General features: G+C 35.8%; 3 protein-coding genes across 6 annotated transcripts; 2 read left to right on the top strand and 1 right to left on the bottom strand.

Annotated features, from left to right (window-relative positions):
* The first annotated feature begins 685 nt into the window (after positions 1 to 685).
* On the top strand, positions 686 to 10,967 carry LOC125853186 (probable glutamyl endopeptidase, chloroplastic). Its single transcript, XM_049532857.1, has 15 exons — positions 686 to 1,056; positions 2,386 to 2,605; positions 2,893 to 3,003; positions 3,133 to 3,178; positions 3,373 to 3,482; positions 3,578 to 4,081; positions 4,754 to 4,882; positions 5,636 to 5,935; positions 6,011 to 6,469; positions 6,589 to 6,654; positions 8,787 to 8,847; positions 8,931 to 9,080; positions 9,204 to 9,341; positions 9,562 to 9,866; positions 10,634 to 10,967. Coding segments are annotated over exons 1-15 (2,934 nt in total). The 5' UTR covers positions 686 to 722; the 3' UTR covers positions 10,635 to 10,967.
* A 3,256-nt stretch (positions 10,968 to 14,223) lies between these two features.
* On the top strand, positions 14,224 to 17,925 carry LOC125853195 (protein WHAT'S THIS FACTOR 1 homolog, chloroplastic). 4 transcript variants are annotated; one of them, XR_007445141.1, is made up of 3 exons: positions 14,224 to 14,565; positions 14,693 to 16,797; positions 17,716 to 17,925. XR_007445141.1 is itself a non-coding variant. In XM_049532867.1 (2 exons), exon 2 carries the CDS (start codon positions 14,910 to 14,912, stop codon positions 16,248 to 16,250), a length of 1,341 nt encoding a protein of 446 aa, XP_049388824.1. In that variant the 5' UTR covers positions 14,224 to 14,549; positions 14,693 to 14,909; the 3' UTR covers positions 16,251 to 17,209. The 4 variants fall into 4 exon arrangements, 1 of the variants encoding a protein (XP_049388824.1); XR_007445142.1 differs by having other exon boundaries at positions 14,693 to 16,960; XR_007445143.1 differs by having other exon boundaries at positions 14,693 to 16,965.
* A 699-nt stretch (positions 17,926 to 18,624) lies between these two features.
* Positions 18,625 to 21,936, bottom strand: LOC125853207 (cytochrome c oxidase subunit 5C-2). Its single transcript, XM_049532880.1, has 2 exons — positions 21,840 to 21,936; positions 18,625 to 19,135 (listed from the first exon to the last, which is right to left on the bottom strand). The coding sequence occupies exon 2, from the start codon at positions 19,110 to 19,112 to the stop codon at positions 18,921 to 18,923; it is 192 nt and encodes a 63-aa protein (XP_049388837.1). The 5' UTR covers positions 19,113 to 19,135; positions 21,840 to 21,936; the 3' UTR covers positions 18,625 to 18,920.
* Positions 21,937 to 22,304: the final 368 nt, after the last annotated feature.

The raw sequence follows: 22,304 nt of genomic DNA, 5'->3' as shown, positions 1-22,304 counted from the left end.
TCTTTCCTCCATCCTATCTAGCTCATCATTCTCCTATGTATTTGGTACCCCAGATACAGTAAATCACACCAGATACATATAAATACATGTATCTAGGATGCATAACAAATCTCGCTCGCATCCCTCTCCATCTCGCTCGCCTCTCTCCCTATTTTAGTATATCTAATAGGAAAAGTATATGTATCTAGGTGTATTTTCCTCATTATATAATATGAAACATTTAATTAGTTATAATATATGTAATATTTTGAAAGTATAGATAATCATAATATATATGGTAGTGGAGTATGTCTAATTAGGTAGTTTCTCCTTTAAAAATTGCGTTACATTAGAAAATCATGAAAGGGAAGAAGTGAGAATCGAACTCACACTTATTGTACGAGGGACTTTCACTAATATCATTAGATAACAAGCCCTTTCATCAAAAGTTTTATCTCCTCTTAATTGAGTTTTAGCCATTCTTTTTTGGTATAGTGGGAGTGGCTAATGTCTAATATTTTTTTCACAATATAAAGGAATCTTGACTAACATTCACCAAATAGTGATAAAAGAATTCGAATTTCAATACTACTTTTTTTTTCCTTTTAATTTTGAGTATTTTCCACTCCCACTAAAAAATAAATATCTTTGACAAAACAAGGCATCTCATGCCTTGTTGAATAAAAAAGGAAAAAACATTTTAACTTTGGAATCTGTCAAAGGGATTTGATTGAATAATTGAAATGTATGAAGCGTTCGCCATGACCCTTCCCAAAGTCTATCATCGTTTCTCTCTACTCTCTCTACACTCTACTACTTCTCCCTTTCTTCCCAAAACCTTCTTCTTCTCATCTTCTTCTCTCCCTCTCGCCGTCAAACGCCTCCATTCGCCGCCGTTGCTCCGTGCGCAATCTAGAAGATTCGTCGCCGGCAAGCAATTCAAGGCGAAATCCACTATGGCTTCCTCTAGATTTCACCATCTTATCCCCGTCAACGCCCTTACTGCTGAGGACGGTGGAAATGGCACTGTCTCTAATGGCGCTGCTGATGCTACTGCTTCTGTTGCTTATGATGACGGTACTTTGGACTAACTCCTCTTTTTTTCCTTAGTGCTGCGAGTTAACCTTAATTCGTGATACTAACTACTTCGGCTAAGCTAGTTATCTGTGTATAGATAGTATTTGATTCAGATAACTATCACTTTGTTTTGAAATATAATTTTTATAGGACTGGAATGAAATGGAGCCTGAATAATCTGTTAGTAAATGATGTATTCCATTCTTCCGATGATAGATTAGGTTAAGTCCTTAACTTGATGGAGATTAGGAGGAGCTTTGATGAATAAAAGGAGAAGAGTTGGTAGAATTCTCATAGGTGATGTCAATGAATCCTGTTTTAGTAAAAAAATGGATAAAGTAAGAGAACCACTGCAGTACCGCTATTTAGCCGTTTAGTTGATATATTGGAGTTTAACTAGTTGTTTTCTATTAGAATAGAAATTCATAAAAAAATTTAGAGAAGTGTGGGATTTACGGTTTGTCTAGTTTGGTTTAAAAACCAATTCTCTTTTATTGGAATGGAAAGGATCTGATTGAGCGGAATCAATGAAAGGGGATTTGTGTAACCAATCTTACTGGTTTGGATTGTGGATTGTGGATTGTTGAATGTTGATTGATTGATTTATATCAACCACTTAATTCTTGAAGAATTTTATGGGATTTGGGTCTGATACTCTTTGATTTTCATTCCTGCAAGTTGTTAGCATCTAAAAGTTCTTTGAATGTGCTACTGAAGAATGATTTCCTTACATGCTAAAATGAGAAACACAGAGAAAGAAGAATCTTTGCCAAAGTACACATGCACTTATTCCAGATCTTAGGCCGTAAGGCAACTCGCATTTAAACGAACTCCTTAGTATGAAATGATGTGCTTTTTGTTCCTCATCTCTGAGGCAATTTAACTTCCTATTGAAGTAGCATAGCTAAAGCCTCCTTCAGTGGATTTTATAAGCTGGAAAGCTTTGAATCATGGATGAAAATTATCCTCACTGTTTTAGTTCTTGAAGACAATAATAAAGTCATTTGCTTTTCTCCATGCCCATCCGTTAAGCCTCTTCCTTTGCTTCATGTTTTTTCTCCCCTATCACTGCACAAGCTTTATGTTTACATATGGGTATTTACCTTCTGTAGATTAAACTGGATAGGCTAATTACGATTTTTTTTGGGTGGGGTGGGGTGTGTGGTAATGTATATTTCATAAGTTCATTTATTTTCCCATTCTTTTTATTGCCCTGGTTTCCATGTTTAGAGACTCTTTAACTCTTTTTTTTTTAACTTTCTTTGAATAGAATTAGCATAGTTCACAAATGGTGATTAAATCTTCTTCTTTTCTCATAAACTTTACCAGATGTAGAATCAGCATCAGTCACGGGATATCGTCTTCCTCCCTTTGAGATTAGAGATATTGTTGATGCTCCACCACTTCCAGCACTGTCATTCTCTCCATTAAGGGATAAAATACTTTTTCTTAAGCGGAGATCCTTGCCACCTTTGTCAGATTTAGCAAGACCCGAGGAGAAGCTTGCTGGAATCCGCATCGACGGGAAATGTAATACCAGGAGTCGCATGTGAGTAATGATGAAGTTTCTCATGATCTTTCCTTCAAGCACTCAAGTGCTGGAGACGCTATGTTAGGTTATTTTATTTCCTCTGGCTGTATAGTTGGTGTCTCTTATGTTCTTTACATAGATTAAGCTCTCCTTGCTGGTATAGTTCGTCTTCCTTTTTTTAAAAAAAATCTTAGAAAGAAGTGTTTTCTTGTTTTAAAAATAGTAAGATTGATGCCTTGATGGTTGTAGTACTTCAATCGTCAATAAGCAGCACCCGTACAAGATCTTATGATGTTCTTTCTCAGGTCTTTCTATACTGGTATAGCCATCCATCAGTTAATGGAAGATGGTAGCCTAGGACCGGAAAAAGAGATCCAGGGTCTCCCCGAAGGTGCTAAAATTAATTTCGTGACATGGTAATCTCTTTTCCTTGCATATTCTCCTTTATATATAGATGCTTTCTTCATATAGAGACCTAATTTACCTCTATATTTGGATCAATTATTATGATTTCTCTTCATCTGATTGTTTATTCGTTTATGAAGGTCAAACAATGGTCAGCATTTAGCCTTCAGTGTCCGCCTTGATGAGGTAGTTTGATATATATGCAAAGCGTGTCTATGTGTATGTGTATAAAACTTGCATGTTGATGTTATGGAAAACTTAATCGTAGATTTTCCTTTAGCTGTTTCACTTTGTATAATTCTGACATTTTTATGCCTAGTTTCACACAAGGTCCTTGTCCTTTGTCACAAGGTAGATCTGATTTTTGATTGTTGTATCAGGATGATGGCAGTAGCAGCAAACTGAGAGTATGGGTTGCTAATGTGGATACTGGGAAAGCCAGACCTCTTTTCAAGTCACCAGATGTATATGTAAATGCTGTTTTTGACAAGTATGTCATTTTCCATTCTGTCATTAAGAGGAAAGTTTGCTGATTCCATGCTACTATCCCCCCTGTACTGACAACTCTGTTTCTGTTATTATCAGCTTTGTTTGGGTGAATGACTCAACTCTTTTGGTATGTACCATCCCGTTATCTCGTGGAGATCCACCAAGGAAACCTTTGGTACCCTCTGGCCCCAAGATTCAATCTAATGAGCAAAAGAATGTTATTCAAGCTAGAACTTATCAGGATCTGCTCAAAGATGAATATGATGAAGATCTGTTTGAGTATTATGCTACCACACAGCTGGTTTTGGCTTCTTTAGATGGGGAAATGAAGTTCTTTGGTCCACCAGCTATATACACTTCAATGGACCCCTCCCCAGACCAAACATACATTTTGATCTCCTCAACTCACAAGCCGTTTTCATTTGTTGTACCATGCGGAAGGTTTCCCAAAAAGGTTGAACTGTGGAAAGCCAATGGAGAATTTGTGAGAGAACTTTGTGATTTACCCCTTGCCGAAGATATTCCTATTGCATTCAATAGTGTGAGGAAAGGGATGCGATCAATCAATTGGAGAGCAGATAAACCGTCGACTCTCTATTGGTATGCATACAGAAATCTATTCTAGTATTTTTTCTTTTGACTGAAAAATCCACTTGGAGCCAACCATTGTTCTTTTTGAAATTAATTTGGAGCCAACCACAATCTGTGATACTCGGGGATGTTTGACCCGCTCCTCTACTCAAATGCTGAACTTAGTATGTTTGTCCTGGGGTTGAACTTGTGATCTAAAACACAAGTTCCCCAACCTTTTCCAGTTTAGCTAACTCCTGAAGGCACTGGTTACCAAACCCTGCCTCGTTTCCCTGGTTTTGGGTGGAGTGGGGTTGAATAACAGTCTTATAACTTGTCCTGATTTTGTAACTGATTTTTAACTTCATATTATAGGCTTATGATTCCTCAGATCAGAAAAAACACATACAATATGTATATATGTTTTATTTTTGATGGAAATAAGCATAAAAGAAATATGGAATGATTACAGGTCTATAAAGAAGGGATAAGAAAGGTAGGTGTTCTCTCATGTGAATGACTTGTTTCTTTTATCCACTAATATCTCGATGCTAATACTAATCTAGTACTTATTACCCCTTTGAAGTGGCAATTTATGATAGTTGCACATTGAATTGTGGAATTGTCTGTATCATCGTTTATTTGATGCTTTATTGTCGGTATTGTCAATAATTTGATGTGTTTCTCCTGAAACTGTTTCAGGGTTGAGACACAAGATGGTGGTGATGCTAAAGTCGACGTTTCTCCACGTGACATAGTTTATACACAATCTCCTGCACCACATGACAATGAACAACCTAAAATTTTACATAAACTGGACCTTCGTTATGGGTATGTACAAACTTGTACCTGCTGTGTTTTGTACGATTGTTGCTCAACAGATGTGATTTATACCTGTGGAGTTCATATGTGTGTTGAAACAACTTCTTTTTCATTTATTTTTAATACATGCTTGAAGATAATTAATATTTTTTGGTAGGAAGATATTACTTGTGGTGTATTAGATTGCAAATTATACTTTGTATTAGTGTATGGAAATCATCAATGGTTCAGTTTTTTGATGCCACTATGCCAATTGAAGTATTTGGCCAACTTCGTTTTAATTGATTCCCGCTTTGTGATAACATTTATTGTAATACTACTCAGAAGCAGTTGAATTTTCAATTCATATTGGTGGAAGGGTGCAATAACATAATTCGAAGTCCTTAGAACATACCATTTAAAAAAACATATTTCAAAATCCTCAAGTGAACTTTTACTTGGTAAAAAAACCATATTTGACTTGAGTTTCCATGTTTAAAAAGAATTGATAACTTTTCCTTTTTCATTTTGCAAAATAATTGGATATAAGCTTTATTAGTGATACTTGAAAGCATGTATTACTTGTTATATAGGGTTGTATGAGAATACATGCTCCTTGATAGTATTGCTATCAATGATTGCCTTTACAAGAAACAGGTGTGATTTATCCTCTATTTTTGACAAGGGGATTCACTTGTCAAGTAAACAACCGAGAATTATGAACAAAGATTATTGTCCAATTAATTATGTTGTTCTTATATTGGGATCTTCCTACACGTACAGAGGGATTTCCTGGTGTGATGATACACTTGCATTGGTTTACGAATCGTGGTACAAAACAAGGAAGGTGAGGACATGGGTTATATCTCCCGGATCAGAGGATGTAAATCCCCGGATACTATTTGATCGATCATCAGAAGATGTGTATTCTGATCCTGGTTCTCCCATGTCTCGGAGAACTCCTGCTGGAACATATGTTATTGCGAAGGTGAAGAAGGAAGATGATGGGGACACTTATATATTGTTAAATGGAAGTGGCGCTACCCCAGAAGGGAACATTCCGTTTCTCGATTTGTTTGCCATGTAGGTTTGGTGGTATATGCTTGTTCCCATATTTTTCATTTGCCAAAGAAAATGACCTGACATGAATTATTTCAGAAATACAGGGAGTAAGGAACGAATATGGCAGAGTGACAAGGAAAAATATTTTGAGACTGTTGTTGCTTTGATGTCTGATCAGAAGGAAGGGGAGTTGTCAATAAATGAGTTGAAGATACTCACTTCTAAAGAATCCAAAACTGAAAACACTCAGTACTACCTTCTGAGCTGGCCTGAGAAAAGAGCATGTCAGATTACAAACTTCCCTCATCCATACCCACAGTTGGAATCGTTGCAAAAAGAAATGATCAGGTATCAGAGGAAAGATGGAGTTCAACTTACTGCAACCCTATATCTTCCACCAGGTTATGATCCCTCAAGAGATGGACCCCTTCCATGCCTTGTATGGTCATACCCTGGAGAATTTAAGAGTAAAGAGGCAGCTAGCCAAGTTCGAGGTTCCCCAAATGAGTTTGCTGGAATTGGGCCAACATCCCCCCTCCTATGGTTAGCAAGGAGGTGTGTCTCTGTTCTCTGTATTATCCATAATAATTTTGTTCATTATATCTGTTATTTTGCTTGTGTGGGCGTATTAATCTTTGTTGGGGATCTGTTTGGTTCGGAACCATAAATTTCAGGTTTGCTGTCTTGTCAGGGCCGACAATTCCAATTATTGGAGAGGGTGATGAAGAGGCCAATGACAGGTAAATTCTACAGATCTTCCATCTTGTAAATAAGGCATATCTTGTCTAGGCAAATTTTGGAAATGATACCATAATTTTCATGTGTTCCAGCTACTACNNCCCCCCCCCCCCCCCCCCCCAAACAAAAAAAATGCTGTCTTTCAGGCCTTTGAACTGACGATATTTGATACAACCCCGGAGAGACACTTTTGCTAAAAACTCAAGCATTTTCTTGAAAATCGCTTGTGGATTAATTTGGAAAGTCGGAGACCAAACAAACAATAGTGGAGCTGGGGGAATTGAGATAATAAAGTCCATCTGGCTCACGCCCTTCACCAATCATCCTTCCCGTACTAAGGTCTTGTATTAAAAATAAGTCACTAAAGAATGAGATGAAACAGTTTAAAGTCTTAGCTAAATGACTGATTGACAGAAGGCTGAAAGGATCAGTGACAAAAAGAACATTATTCAGAGTCAAAGAAGGTAAAGGATTGACTTGATCGAACCCATAGAGCCATTAGCTAACATAATAGTGGGAAGAGACCAAGGAGAATAAGTTACATCAGGAAATGTCTATTTCTTACTAGAAATGTCGTCAGAAGCGTCTGAGTCCATGACCTAAGGACAAAGTGTTGTGGATTGTGAGATACAAGCAACAAGATTATCCTTCTGAGCAACAAAAGCTATTGATGGAAATGTCTGCTTATTTGCTTGATACTGAAGATAGCCGTTGTATTCTTTCTTCCTCATATATAGAGAACATCTGATTGGTTAGATTACCATTGGATTCAGTCTGAGCAACATGAGCATTTTTTGGTTTATCGTGGAAAGATGAATTGTCTCGCTGGGGAGTGCTCGGAATCTGATGGTCTCGAATAAGGAGGCGAGGCGATATGGAAAAAAGAACTCACCAGAAAGTGGCGACAGCAGTGCTCACGCTTAGGCGTGTGTGCAGATCTTGTCAGAAAGTGCATTGGTCTGATTGATGTACGAGGTGCGTGGAAGGTCAGACGGTGACGGAGCTGTCTAGGATTTGCTCGCGCTGTTCTTCCGCTTCTCGTGGTGATTTCGTTTGGTCGCAACACCTAGGGAAATGAATCTCATCAGACAGCCAAGAAAAGTTACCTTAAATTTTTTCCGAGTTTAGAACTTTCTCTTCCTATGTCATTGGCCTTAACTAGACTCTAATATCGTGTGAAGCGGATGAGAAATGAGAGGAACTCGGTTTGATTATTCCCTCAAGCTATGGGGTTGAAATAACTATGTTTATCTCTAAAAAGGAAAGAAAATCAATACAAATCAATACCTAAGTACAGTAGGAGTAAATTAAGTTACCTACTATATTTACATATCTTCTAGAATATTCACAAGGATTCTGACAAGGGTTCTAACAGTTTATCTGGTAAAACTTACAGTACAATGAGCATCCAGAAGTGAAATCCTGCTCTCCTTGGTTCTTCCGTTCTTTTTAATTGCTCTATTGGAAAATGATGTGACTAGCTACTGCCTTTCATTTTAGATTTCCTTTCTTTTGCATGTTTTTCTTTCAGTTGCATCTTGATCAGTTACTCCTGTGTTTTGAGCTGATTGGTGCTCTAGTTGTTTTTTATGAAATGAGTTGAACTTCATAGTGCTTGCTGAAAGTTTGATCTTTATACTGTTCTTATGAATCAGAGCCTGTGCTTTGTTTTTAGATGGGTAAGCCCACCCTAAGCTAATTTACTAAAAAATTGGTCCCTCTGAAAGTTGTTTGTTGGAGCGCATATTGGACTTCTCCATCAAAACCACGAACTCAATTCTTCTCAAAAAACTTCACTTTGTATGAGTATCGTGCTGACTACCATGCCGCGTGTACCTATTCTACTGAAGTTTTCCTCCATAAAATTTTACGTCTGTCTCATTACTGACGAGGGATGAAGCATTATTACACCCTTTTACTCTCTTTTTTGCTTTTCTTTGGGGTGGGGAACAGAGGGTGTCGTGGGATGTTGAGTGGACTTGCTTCCTCTGCTCCTCCTTGTAGACTATTGATGTTCTGGAGCTAATTTTAAGGATAATTTATGTCTACATCTTGTGCTGAAGTGAATTCTTTTACTTTTCTATCTTGAACTTGGAGATTTGGGTGTTTATTGAATAAATGCTGGTTTAACCAGGTACATAGAACAACTTGTTGCAAGCGCTGAGGCTGCAGTGGAAGAAGTTATACGCCGTGGAGTAAGTTTTTCTTCTTCTTGCTAAACATATGTTGCATGAAACTTAGAAATTACGGCTGAGTTTTCTGGTGCTTTGTTTTTTAGGTGGCTGATCCAAACAAAATTGCTGTTGGTGGTCATTCATATGGGGCATTCATGACAGCAAACCTCCTTGCGCATGCACCTCATCTTTTCTGTTGTGGAATTGCTCGTTCTGGTGCTTATAACAGAACACTAACACCTTTTGGGTTCCAGGTAGTCCTCCCCAGTCATGTGTATGACCAACCAGTCTAAAGTCCTTATGAGTTGGTGTGTCTCTCTGCATTCTAGGAGGATTTAGTTCATTCACTCGCATTGCTAAGAACTTTTTTTTCCCAGAACGAGGAGAGAACACTTTGGCAGGCGACCAGTACTTATGTTGAGATGAGCCCTTTTATGTCAGCCAATAAGATTAAAAAGCCTATCTTGCTTATCCATGGGGAGGAGGACAACAATCCAGGAACCTTGACAATGCAGGTAAAATGATGGTCCTCTTATTCTTATTTCAGTATCACGTTTTAAGATACCCATATCTTCCTTGAATATTTCCCGTCAACTAACATACGCAACATAGTAGCAGAGGTTCTTGGTTTACTCCGTACATTTTCTGGTTCTTCCAAGATTTATTTAATGAGTTTGCTAGCTTTCAATAGTCTTGATCCTTAAAACCCTTTTTCTTTTTGCATAAAATATACAGTCAGATCGTTTCTTCAATGCACTGAAAGGCCATGGTGCACTTTGTCGCCTTGTAATTCTACCATATGAGAGTCATGGTTATGGAGCACGGGAGAGTATAATGCATACACTCTGGGAGACTGATAGGTGGCTCCAAAAGCATTGTGTCTATTCTTCAGATGTCAAGGCAGATGTTAGCGCGTGCAAGGACAATGCAGAAGGCACAGTAGATTCACAAAGCAAAGCTGTTGGTGCTGCTGGAGGTGTTCAAGAACTTGCCAATTTGGATGATGACCAATTTCACTCTATCAGAAGGTCTTTATTGTGGTAAATTCCTATTTCATGAATATATAATCCCATGTTCTAAAATTTCTCATATCAAGAAGTTGTTCTTCTGTCATGGAAGTCAAGTTGATTGATTGTTTGCTTGAATAAAGTTTAACGTCTGGATTCCCCACAGCTCATGTGGAGAATTTCTATCCAAAGTTACGCGCTTTGTGCTTCTCATTTTATTCATATTATCCAAGTTAATTAACACCAAAAATTTGAACTACTTTTCTCTGCACTTTATCGATCCATAATGGCAAATTCACACACAGCGTTGTTATTCCTTATCATTGTGATAGTCATAGACCTTTATCCTTGAACACCTTGAGTAGATCTATATTCTAATAGGTAATATGTTTGTGGTTGGAAACCTCCTCAAATTCATTGGTTCACTCGGTCCATGTTCAGTATAGAGAGTGATGCCTTGCTTTCTGCATTAAGGATGCAAGGTGTTGACTGGTTTGAAGTATAGGAAAGGAAAGCATTAATGCCGTTTTTAATTTTGTAGATTTACATAGAGATATATGTTTTCTTTTATGCGAAAAAAATACACATCATTTACTAATGCTCCTTTCTATTTTTCCTCCCATTCTTAGCTACTTACCATTAGACCCTCTCAAATACCTCTCTTTTCCTTTTTCCAAATTGTCCCAATGCAAGTGCGTTGAATGACCAAAACACTATTTCTAGTTACCTTAATTCACACAAATTTATATTCTTGTTCCTCTCTTTTCTCAAATTGTCCATATTTGTTTCTTGACCTGTAGATTTTGAGGGTGACAAGCTACCTTGGAGATGAAGCCAGGCATCCCCAGTTAGGTCCGTGTGCTGACGACATATACAACAATTCTATTCAACAAATAAGAACCCTTATAAAGGAGTGCAGGTTGTGTATTTTCGTAAAACGTTGTGCTTCTTTAATGTCATGGGTGACAATACAGCGCTGTGCTTTGCGCGATTACATTTTGGAAGTGTAAAGCTATTGTTCATTAATTAGAAGGGAAAGTTCATATTGGATATGCTAAACATCTTTGCTCTGTACAACGATTAGAAATTGTTGATTCAGTACTCAATGTATTGCTAGGTTATGATTTCGTCCAACTTTTTATGTTGTGTTCTTATTTGGTTCTACTTTGACATTTACCTCTGGGAGATGTAATAACTTTAGTGGTAAAATAAAAACAAAATATGAAAGTGTAAATTAAAGAGGTAGTAGAGGAAAAGAGACGAATAGAAAAATATCCGATGGAAATTTAACGTATTTCTTATTGAGTTATCATTCTTTTTAAACTCTCTTCAAAAACAACCATATTTATATATAAAAAGCGAAAATTTTATAATTGACATATATAGGACTAATAATTATAAGTTATGACATTATTCTTTATCTTTCAAATTAGAACAATAAAAAATTGCAGGTTTTAACATTTTAGTGAAATAAAAAATGATTTAAAATAATAGTAAAAATTAATTAGTGTGAAAAATAAATAAGGTAAAAATGGATATATTAGTAGTAAATGATTTGAAAAATTAATGATAATTAATAGGAGACATAAAAATAGGAGATTCATAAAATAAAAAAAAAGTGTTTTCTTTGTTTAGCTCAAAGCAGTTAAAATTCATTCAAAATATATTTCTTTTCTTTTGTTTGAGTGTTTCTCTCTCTTCTCAATTTTTTCTCTAGTTAGTCGTCACCCTCATCTAATTCCTATTTGTTTTTATTCAATAATCTTCATTTTCTTGTAATGGACGGCTTCTTATTAGTGTTAATAAAGCATGGTGATAGATGTGATCCTTCGAGTTAGTGTTCTTTGTAATTTTTTATTTGTTATTGATATACAAACCAAACGTAAAAAATAAATAAATTATGAACAATAAACTTTTATTAAGCACTCGGATGAATGTGCGATCATTTAATTTAACTAAGCATCCTTGTAAATGAGTTGTAATAAAATTTCTTATCTAAAAAAAATTAAGATATTAATGTATCTTGTCAATAGTAAACGGCAAATATAGTTTTAAAGAAGCTTATCAGCAAAAAATAATTCCTCTATAATAAGAATACACTAAAATGGTGCTAGTCGTATATATTTTCAAGATAGTTTTGAGGGACAATTGGATTTTATTTTCTTATAATGAGTTCAATTCACAAATGTTAAACTGAACCATATAGAGTCTGATCCAAAATATGCTATCTATTTACTTATTTGGGTATAATTGTTTCATGTCGTTTGATAAAAAAAAGTAATGACTATTACATTTTCAAATTATAGGGAGATGATAGTTATTCATGAAATTATCAAAAAATATGAGATGATTGAATTAATAACTCAACATACTTTGTAATTATTTTATCTTTCATTGAAGAAGAAAAAAATTCTAACAACATTAGATAAACATGCTATTGACATAACTCAATAAAAGGGAAGATACATAAAAGGGATCAAATAAATTAACATTTTACTTAAGCTTTTTCTACACATAATGTTCAACAAATAGTAAGATAGATACTCAACGTAGTCAATTAATTAATAATATGGCATACCTAGTGACTAAGATATTAATAACATTGACTTTTAAAAAGTTAAACCATAAAATTAAAATGCATTATCTTCGAGATACAAATAATATATTTACTAAGGGAGTCAAATATACATTGCACTCTTTTCATTTTTTTTCTTAATCAAGATTTGTATCAATTAAATTTTTTTCTAGTAAGTTTTTTAGTGAATCAGCATTCAATGTGTATACATTTTTTCCTTTACTAATTTTTCTTAATAAGTTCAAATCTGGCTTTTCATGAATACGGAACCACATCCACTAGATTTAAGTGCGTTGAATAATTGTCCTTTTCTCGTACGCATTTGAGTACTCAAGGACCCCTTTCTTTTGGCGGGTATTGCCACGTGGCTTAATCCCGGATCATTCCTTAAGGAATATGACACAATAATATAGTGCATATCAGAGAAGAGAGTACCCCTTTATTATAAGACAGGCCCCTCGCATCCTATGGAGCAATCGTCACTCGACAAATCAAAACTGACCAATACAAAACCATGTGATCTGTCCTCGTTTATGTACCCCACTGACACTAGCCTAACGCCTTGCCTACTCGTCTTTATTTGTACCTGTGAGAAATATATGGGAAATAATCTAACAGTACCCAACTACATGATGAAATTCTCCCCGGCCTTTAATGAAACAGATTGTTTATGAACATTTAAGGAGAGTTTTATTAGTCCTCTTATATGAATGTCCACTAAATAAACTTTCTTAGTTATTCATGTGTCAATTGAATGAGTTCATCAATTTGTTATAGTGTGAAGAATGTCTTTATACTAAAGGTATATTTAGAAGAGCAACTTTCACATATAGCAAATACAAAAATTATATTTGTATGTTATAACTATAGTTTGCATAATTGCATTTCATAGCAAACATAAATATGTATATTTCACTATACATATACAAAAGAAAGTAGTTGTATAAAATCTATTTCTGTTTCGGTATACATATACAAAAGATCAATTGTATAATATGTGTTTGTATAAAGCGAGAAAGAGAAAAAGGCAAAAGAGAACTGAGCAGGGGAATATTTGTATTGTATAATTATAAGTGTATAGGACGAAAATATATGTATTTGCATGTGTATATACAATTTTCTCTCGCTTTATACAAACAGAAACGCAATTTATACATTTTTGTTTGTATAAGCGAGAGAGGCGAGGGAGAGACTGGCGAGCAAGATCTGGGAGAGTGGCGAGCGAGATCTGGGAGAGGGGAGAGAGGGAAACGAAAATATATGTATATATACAATTTTCTCTCGCTTTATTACAAACACATTTTATACATTTGCGTTTGTATAAAAAGCGAGAGAGACGAGGGAGAGAACGAGAGTGGCGAGCGAGATTCACCAGGAGAGAGACGAAATAACAACACAATTTGCTATGGGGTACAATTAAATCAAACTATGTTTATAGCATTTAATTTAAATTAATAGTTTGCTATTATATATACAATTTTCCCTATATAGAAAGCATCTCTTAACTGAATTTGATATAATTATTAGCATAGCAGGTATATAATTGGATAATTACACAATAAATTAATTATAAATGTAATGTTTAGTTGCATATTATAACTACATTAAATTTTTTAATTTTAAAAATAAAAATTAATTAATAAAAAATTAAATGTCCATATATGACAAATAAGTATTATTAGAAAAATATTACTAAGTATTTATCTGTCACTAGATATTCAATAATACATAGTATTATTTTTATAATATAGAATTAAGTATAAACTCAACTTACGCATCAAAATTAATTAACTACACTCAAAAAAAAAAAAACATGCCCTAGATGTGATGTTATACTTGACCACCTTGCACCACCAGCCACCGTTGCACCACCACAGGTCCACTGAGCTCAGCCACCGTCAATCCCTTTGCCGAAAACAGAGAGCTCCTCGCCTCTTCACTGTCCGTCGACCAGTTCTGCCCCATAACTACCGGAGCTCCAGCCAATTTCACACCGTCAATCATAGCTCCAGAAGACAGCTCCACATTCACCTCCTTCTCATTGATTCACACTCGCAGACACAAAAGATTTCAGCAAGAGCTTGAGGTCCAGTCGCCGCTCTGATTAAGTTACAGTCCTCTGTTTCTTCTTCCCAAAAATCGTAAGAAGCAGTTGAGGTTCATTTCTTTCAACCTTGTCCTATTCAATTAATATACTCATGAATATGTGATTTTTCTAGTATAATTTGTGAGATTAGAGTGAACTAGCAGTCTTAACAGAGTTCTTTTTCGATATTCCCTCAAGGTACTTTGCCTGAGAACTCACTTGGGCCAATTTGGTTTCATTGGGAGGCCTATTTTGCTGCTACAATGTGTTAAAACTTGCCATGCCGCATCGTGGCGTTGGTCGGAGAAGCTAGTACATCGATCATTCAGTGCTCTGTTTAGTATTTGGACTAACAACTGCAATACCCTCTTTGTTCTTCTGGGAGAATCCTTTCTGGTTATTGTGGTCTGACACAATGCTCAACCTTATTGGTAGACGTCGATGTTTATCTGCTGAACTAAATTCATCAAATGTGTTGTTGTTCATAGATTCTTCAGCAATCATGCAATGGCACCGATCAATGACCACTAGTAAAAGAGTCCAAGACAGAAGCAAGAAGAAGCGGGTGCATGACCTTGAAATAGTCACAGAGAAGCACAAAATACTCTCCAAAGTCCTATTAATATTTGAAGTCCTTAAGCAGGAGCCTCAACAAATCATATCGATTAGGGAACTTGATGATTATAGAAGACAACTAAACCTCCCAAAACCCCATAAACTCTCTGCCTTCCTACGGAAATCCCCCAAGCTTTTTGAGCTGTACAAGGATGATAGAGGGATCTTGTGGTGTGGTCTGACAAAGGAGGCTGAGGATTTAGTCCAGGAAGAGGAGGCTATTATTGAACAACACAGTGATAAAGCTGCAGAGCTTGTGACTAGGATGCTGATGATGTCTGTAGACAAGTGCCTTGCCTTAGATAAAATTGTTCATTTCAGAAGAGATTTGGGGTTGCCAATGGATTTTAGGAACCATTGGGTGCGGAGGTTTCCTGATCACTTTAGAGTTGTTCAGCCATTCAAGCCTTATGATGAAAGTGAGTACTTAGAGCTTGCAAATTGGAAATCAAGTTGGGCTATGACAGAGTTAGAAAGAAAGGCGTTGGGGGTTATGCATGCACCAGATGATCACATACCTGGTCCTCTTTCCTTGTCTTTCCCCATGAAATTTCCACCTGATTATAAACAAGTGTTGTCCAGATATAAGGGGAAAATAGAGGATTTTCAGAAGCGGGAATACTTGTCACCTTATGCAGATGCCAGTGAATTAAAGGCTGGAACACTGGAATTCAATAAGAGGGCAGTTGCGGTGATGCATGAGCTGCTGAGTTTTACAGTCGGAAAGAGGTTGGTGACAGATTACTTGACTCATTTTAGAAAGGAGTTTGTAATGCCTCAGAAACTGATGAGACTGCTGCTTAAACATTTTGGGATCTTTTATGTTTCAGAAAGAGGCAAAAGGTTTCATGTATTTATCAACAGTGCTTATGAAGGTTCTGAGTTGATCGAGAAACATCCTTTGATTGTTTGGAGGGAAAAAGTTCTAAGCTTTGTTGGTTACAGAAAGAAGAAGGAAACAATGGACACTCTTACAGATTTGCAGGAATATGAAGGTGATGATATGTTTGAGAGTGAGTCAGAAGATGAAAATGTTCAAGTGGAAAACAACAAGCTGACTATGGGTAGTTTAGAGGGAGATTTTCTGGAAAATGAATCCGAGATGGAGATAGATGAAGTTTGTAGTGCATACAGGGAATGAGAAGTTAGCAATTCATAGTAGCATGAAGAATCTTGAAGTCGGGAATCTCCTTTCACTGCATACTGTAGTCACAGTTTGATCCTAATTGACATGTGTTTATTTGCACATTCATTGATTGCATAAAGTAGCAGACGTTCTTGGTTTACTCCGTGTTCTTCCAAGATTTATTTAATGAGTTTGCTAGCCTCGACTTCAAGAGTCCTGATCTTAAAACCGTTTTTCTTTTTGCATAAAATATAGAGTCAGATAATTTCTTCAATGCACTGAAAGGTCACGGTGCCCTTTGTTGCCTTGTAATTCTTCCATATGAGAGTCACGGTTATGGAGCACGTGAGAGTAATATGCATGTACTCTGGGAGACTGATAGGTGGCTTCCAAATCATTGTGTATATACTTCAGATGTCAAGGCAGATCTTAGAGTGTGCAAGGACAATGCAGAAGGGACAGTAGATTTACAGAGCAAAGCTGGAGGTGCAGCTGGAGGTGTTTAAAAGCTTGCCAATATGGGTGACGACAAATTTCACTGTATCAGAAAGTCTTTGTTTTGGTAAATTCATATTTCATGAAAATATCTTAGTATGCTCTAAAATTTCTCATATCAAGAACTTGATTCTTCTGTCATGGAAGTTTAGTCAAGTTGTTGATTGTTTGCTTGAATTAAGTTTAACTTATGGATTCCCCACAGCACATGTGGAGAATTTCTATTCAAAGTTAGGTGTATTGTGTTTTAGCATGGATAAATGTAGTCTCATTTTATTTATATTATGCATGCCAATTAATTTAACCAACTACTTGAAATTATTTTTCTGCACTTAATCGCTCAATGGTGGCAGATACACACATAGTTTTGCCATTCCTTATTATCATGATAGTTGGGCCTCGGGACCTTAATGCTTGAACACCTTGAGGAATTTTGATCTATAGCTAATAAGTTGATATGGTGGGGATCTTCTCCTCAGATTCGTTGGGTACAGTTCGTCCATGTCAGTATGGGAGTTAGATTTTGTTAGATATTTTGTTGTCTCACTTTCTGTATTTAAATATGCGAGTGGTTGATTGCTTAAAAGGATCGGAAGGAAAGAATTAATGCCATTAATCTAATATTTGTAGGTTTACATAGAGGAGTGTGTCTTCTTTTATTTGGAAATACACTCTCATTTACTAATGCTCCTTTTTACTCTTCCTTTCATTCTTACCAACCAACCAGTAGACTTTTGCAGATACCTCTTTTTTTGCTTTTGACAAATTGTTCTTATGCTAGTGTGTTGGCCGTTGAATGACCAAAGCACTATTTGCAGTAACCTTCTTGAATCTTGAGTAACAAGGCATGAGTAGCAGCAATGCCTATCTGCTGCATCTTTATATTCTAGTAATGTCCATACTTAGTTGGTGGTCATTTTATTCACTGGTATTTATACTGTTATCACTCTCCTCTGATTTCCCATCTTTGTTTCTTGAACTGTAGATTCTAAGGGTGACAGCTACCTGGAGATGAAGCCAGGAGTATCTGGTAAGGTCCGCCTGCTGACCACTTATACAAAAATCTATATCTATAGCAACAATTAGAACCCTCGTAAAACACTCTGTTTCTTTATGACATGGCCTCATTGGTGACTATACTGCGTTCTGCTTTGTGCGGTTACAATTTAGATGTGTAAAGCCATTGTTCATTAATTAAAGGTCATATTGGTTATGGTTAACATCTTTGTACTGTGTATAACGATTACAAATTGAGATTTAGACAAATGTATATCTAGGTTCTAACTTTTTATGTCTTTGCCATTTGGTTCTGGGAAAGTAACTTAGTTGACACTCGAATTGAAGTTGACTTTCATCGCATATATGGAAAATTGGTAATGAATTTTTTCTTGTTGAGCATGAGCTTATTCTAATTGAAAGAATGATCTTACCTTCGAGCCTCAATTTTCTACGTCTACTACATCATTTGCAAGCTAATTGAGGTTGCTTATTACTCAACAAATAGTTCAAAATTGGAAGGAAAAAGAGTCAGGGAAATACAAATTTGATTGTGTGAGAAGATTTTAGGATTGAAAAACTAACTTTGTAGATGTTTAATTACTAAAATCTGCTCGTGTGTAGATAAAAACATGTTATTTCACCAGCTTTAATCTGTGTGAAACAACACTCATGATAATTCCAAACATGAGTGATAAAAGTTGCTAAATGCTTCACGATTGGAACTCAAAATATGATTCCAACGGTTTAAGTGTTTTTCCCAGCAATAATTAGGCATAAATCAACAGAACAGTGCCATCTCTTTACCGACCTGCAGGCACACATCTACATCCATTTAATCACTAATAATGAACAGAGACCTAGATTTAGACTAAGCAAATACAGTCCCGTATTGATTGGGGATAAATTTTCTGGTGAATCTTTTATTAAAAAGAACCTATTAGAGTAGAAATAATATACTTTTAACATGGACACGAGTTTGCCTGTTGAATGGCACACTTCAAACTGATGAAAGAAAATTCATTCTAGCCTGTCCCAAGCAGGTCAATAAAAATCAAAAACTTCGAAGTCAAACATGGAGCAACAACAAATAGACGGAGAAATACTTGGTTTTCAAACTTATTTTTTTTTCGATATAAGAGTATGTCCATGTTTAATTGAAGAGCCAAATCACAGGAGATGATCCCCGAGAAACTATTCTTCCGCAACTATACTTATTTCACCCTTCTCCAGCAAGTCATAAAATGACCTAACTTTTCTTTGCTCATTCCAGTGGTGCATCTTCCACAAGCTTCCACAAGCCAAACCAAGTACACTTGCGATAACTATTTCCTTGACGACACTAGGTCCTTTCAATGTGGCATGTGCAATCCGATGGCCAGCCATTTGATTCCAAATGTAGCAAACTTCTGCAAAAACACCACGGAATAAAAGTTAATTCCCCTCACCCACATTAACCAACAGAACAACTAAATGGTCTCAAAAAGAGCATGAAAAGTAGTTAGAAGCAAGTTATACGCAACCATACAACAAGATAAATGATGCAACTACATTGAAACAAATATTAAACAACTGGAAGAATGACTTCCTCAAACAGTTAACTAAAACATTGAGTTGATGGCAATTAAACTTTTGAGGTAATCTTTTTACAAGTAATTAAACTCTGAGGTAACAGTAATGTAACATGAAACAACCAGACCTCATCATAGGAATGGAAGTAAACTAAGTCCCATCAAACATTTGGGGGTCTAGTACTATGCTATTGTTCCACCAGCGCACAGCAGTGTAAGTACTAATGCCAACCACACTAGATATACTATAAATAGTACATCCTAGTTCGAGAATTAAGTGATTAGATTATCTTAAGTTCTGAGTACCTACACATACGATTCATACTTGGTCCATCTACACTGCAACTCCCTGAGCAGTCCATTAATTTGTTTGGCCTCTAATTACACTGACATGAAATTTGAATTGACCATAGCTTGCACTTTTTACCGTGATATCATTCTTTCTCTTCCTATCTCCCTCCATCCTTCCTGAATTCCATCACTTCTCCTTCTACTATTATAAATTGCTCTCTAACCCAAAACATCTTCTTCCCAACCCATGGAGAAAATATTCTCTGCTGAATCCATCCTTGCACTTCTGCCCCAACAACAACATACCCGGTGTAATTCCACATGTAGGGTCTGGGGATGATAAGATGTACACAAACATTACCCCTACCTTTGTGGGGTAAAGAGGCTTGCACTTCTTCCCCCATAAAGCAATAAATCCTTTCCATTTGGCTACATCTTGTAAATGATTTGTGGAATATTTCAACTGATGAATGGCAAAATTTCATCAATAACCCAAGACCACATGTCATGCTGCACTGAGAGTCGCTGCTTACTTCACCTTTATCCCTACCCCTAATTCCCACCAGGGTACTTTTTCTAAATGTAACTCTTTAGTCTCTTATTCAAGGAAAAGTAAAATAAATTTTACGTTTTTGCTACAAGTGAATCTTATGTGCCTAGTGTTAATGACATTTTTAAAATCCTGAATTTTTCTTATTTACACAACACCACCGCCTCCCTCTTTGAAATCCCATACACCAACCACCGATGTTGTTGGATTAATTGCAAAATCTCATCCACTAGTTCAAAAATATTCTCCACAAATAGAAAAACAGTGTCCGTAGATGATGAAACACAAAAAGAGAAGGAGGAAAACGATGAAAAGGAAGATAAAAGAAGGGACCAAAATTTGATTTCCTCTCCTCTCCATCTCCATCTTCTTCTATGTTTCGTCATCTTCAGTTTCCTTTTCTTCATTTTCTTTTTATTATTAGACAATTTGTTTTTGCTTTAGACATGAATATTTTGTGTAGAAAATTTGTGTATAAAAATTTCTAACTAGGGGAAGATAGCTTGCAGCAAATTCAACAAGTTGTTGCAACAAATTCTAAAGTTGCTGCAAGAACTAAAGCTGTAGCAACTTTTTTCATAGTTGTTACGACATTTTCAGTAGTTATTGCTACATATTTTGAATTTGTTGCAACAACTATCAAACTTGTAGCAGCAACTACTAAAAACTGTTTTATAGTAGAATTGTAAAGTGTAGTTTTTTGTAGTTGTTATTGTGATAGGGTTTCAAAAAGAAAGGAGGTGGTGGCAAGGTTGAGGAGGAAGGGGCAAATGGGAAGGTAGGACCTATGTGCAAGTAAAAAAAAACTTAAAGGCTTTAAAAATGTGCCATTAGCACCAAACTCCAAAGAGTCACTTCTAAAAAAAGACTAAACTTGAGTCACTAAATAAGAGACTCAAAGGTATATTTTAATTTAGGGACTGCTTTAACAACCTCTTGGTTGTCTGGTTTGGTTCAAACAAGCAATACATTGTTTAAGGGTAATATTTTGAATTTTATATCTATGGGCCTTTGTATAAATATAATTATTTTTAAAGGTATTAGTTTTAAATAAGGTTAAATGTTATTAACCACTAATCCAAAAGAAATTCTTTTTACCTGAGGTTGAAAACATGAATCACTCGTCTTAAAAGAAGACTCGAAGGTCTCTTTAAACTGAAGGATCCATTTTTGTGTGGCTCGGATAATTCTACCAAGTATAAAACACGCATATAAAGAGAGATGCTAGTTAAATACAGAAAAATCAAAAAATCCAAAGACTGCAACATTCTCCGCTTCCCAGCAACTCCTTCTAAATCCTTGGCTAAGTTTTAGTAGTCCTTTCACCTTAAGCCCTAAGGTAGCTAAACATCAAGTATGCAGTTTAAATCCTAGTAAAGCTCCTTATTTCGATTAATTCAACAGATATACAGCAAAACTATTCAACAATCCAGATTGAAAAATAAGCCTTTTCAAGTCAAACAAAAGAAATAGCATAGTTCGCTCTAGATCTGAGTTAGTGCACACAAACAAAACAAATTACAGCACAATCTATCAGATCTATGAAAAAAAAAATAATAAGAAAAACTCCCAACGCAAAACAGATAAGTTGATCTTATAAAACTTTGACGGATAAAATTGCAGATCAGAAAACTAGTATAAAACGAATCTTAAGAAACTTTACAAATTGCAGTGAGTATAAAGTAAAAGCTAGGGTTTTACCTGATAGGAAAGAGCTCGGACGAAGACGATGAAGTATTAGAGAGAAGAAATGGAGCCCTTTCCAATAGCTATTACACAATTTGCTTTTTTTTTTTTGTTTTTAGGCCAAAACGATGTTCACGGGGACCACTTACGAGTATATAGGATTATTTGGACCGAATGGGCCAATCCGATATAATCGTGGCCCAGTTACTAGTCTACGGGTAATCAATTTGGTCTTCATAATTTCATCTCATAATTTGGTATTTATATTTTTTTTAATCTAAATTATCATCAATTATTTATTAAAAATACACCAAGAACCTAATTAGTTTAAATATTTGAATATAATTTCCAAAAGAAGTACGACAAGTTTATATGCCAATAAAATTTTGTAATATGATACTATAGTTGATGATGATTTAGATAGAAAATGTAAATACTTGATAATTCAGATAGAAAACTTGCAAAAGAATGATATTTTAT

This window comes from Solanum stenotomum, chromosome 1 (assembly GCF_019186545.1).
Source record: "Solanum stenotomum isolate F172 chromosome 1, ASM1918654v1, whole genome shotgun sequence".
NCBI classification, from domain to species: domain Eukaryota; kingdom Viridiplantae; phylum Streptophyta; class Magnoliopsida; order Solanales; family Solanaceae; genus Solanum; species Solanum stenotomum.
Note: the sequence above shows the minus strand (reverse complement) of the source record. Positions and strands in the feature narration are given on the sequence as shown.

Excerpts from the sequence above, each read along its gene's own strand:
- LOC125853186 (XM_049532857.1), top strand. The coding sequence starts at position 723 with ATGTATGAAGCGTTCGCCATGACCCTTCCCAAAGTCTATCATCGTTTC. Across the intron at positions 1,057-2,385 it reads TTCTGTTGCTTATGATGACG|ATGTAGAATCAGCATCAGTC; the intron begins GTACTTTGGACT and ends AAACTTTACCAG. Across the intron at positions 9,081-9,203 it reads TAACACCTTTTGGGTTCCAG|AACGAGGAGAGAACACTTTG; the intron begins GTAGTCCTCCCC and ends TTTTTTTCCCAG.
- LOC125853195 (XM_049532867.1), top strand. The coding sequence starts at position 14,910 with ATGCTCAACCTTATTGGTAGACGTCGATGTTTATCTGCTGAACTAAAT.
- LOC125853207 (XM_049532880.1), bottom strand. The coding sequence starts at position 19,112 with ATGGCTGGCCATCGGATTGCACATGCCACATTGAAAGGACCTAGTGTC.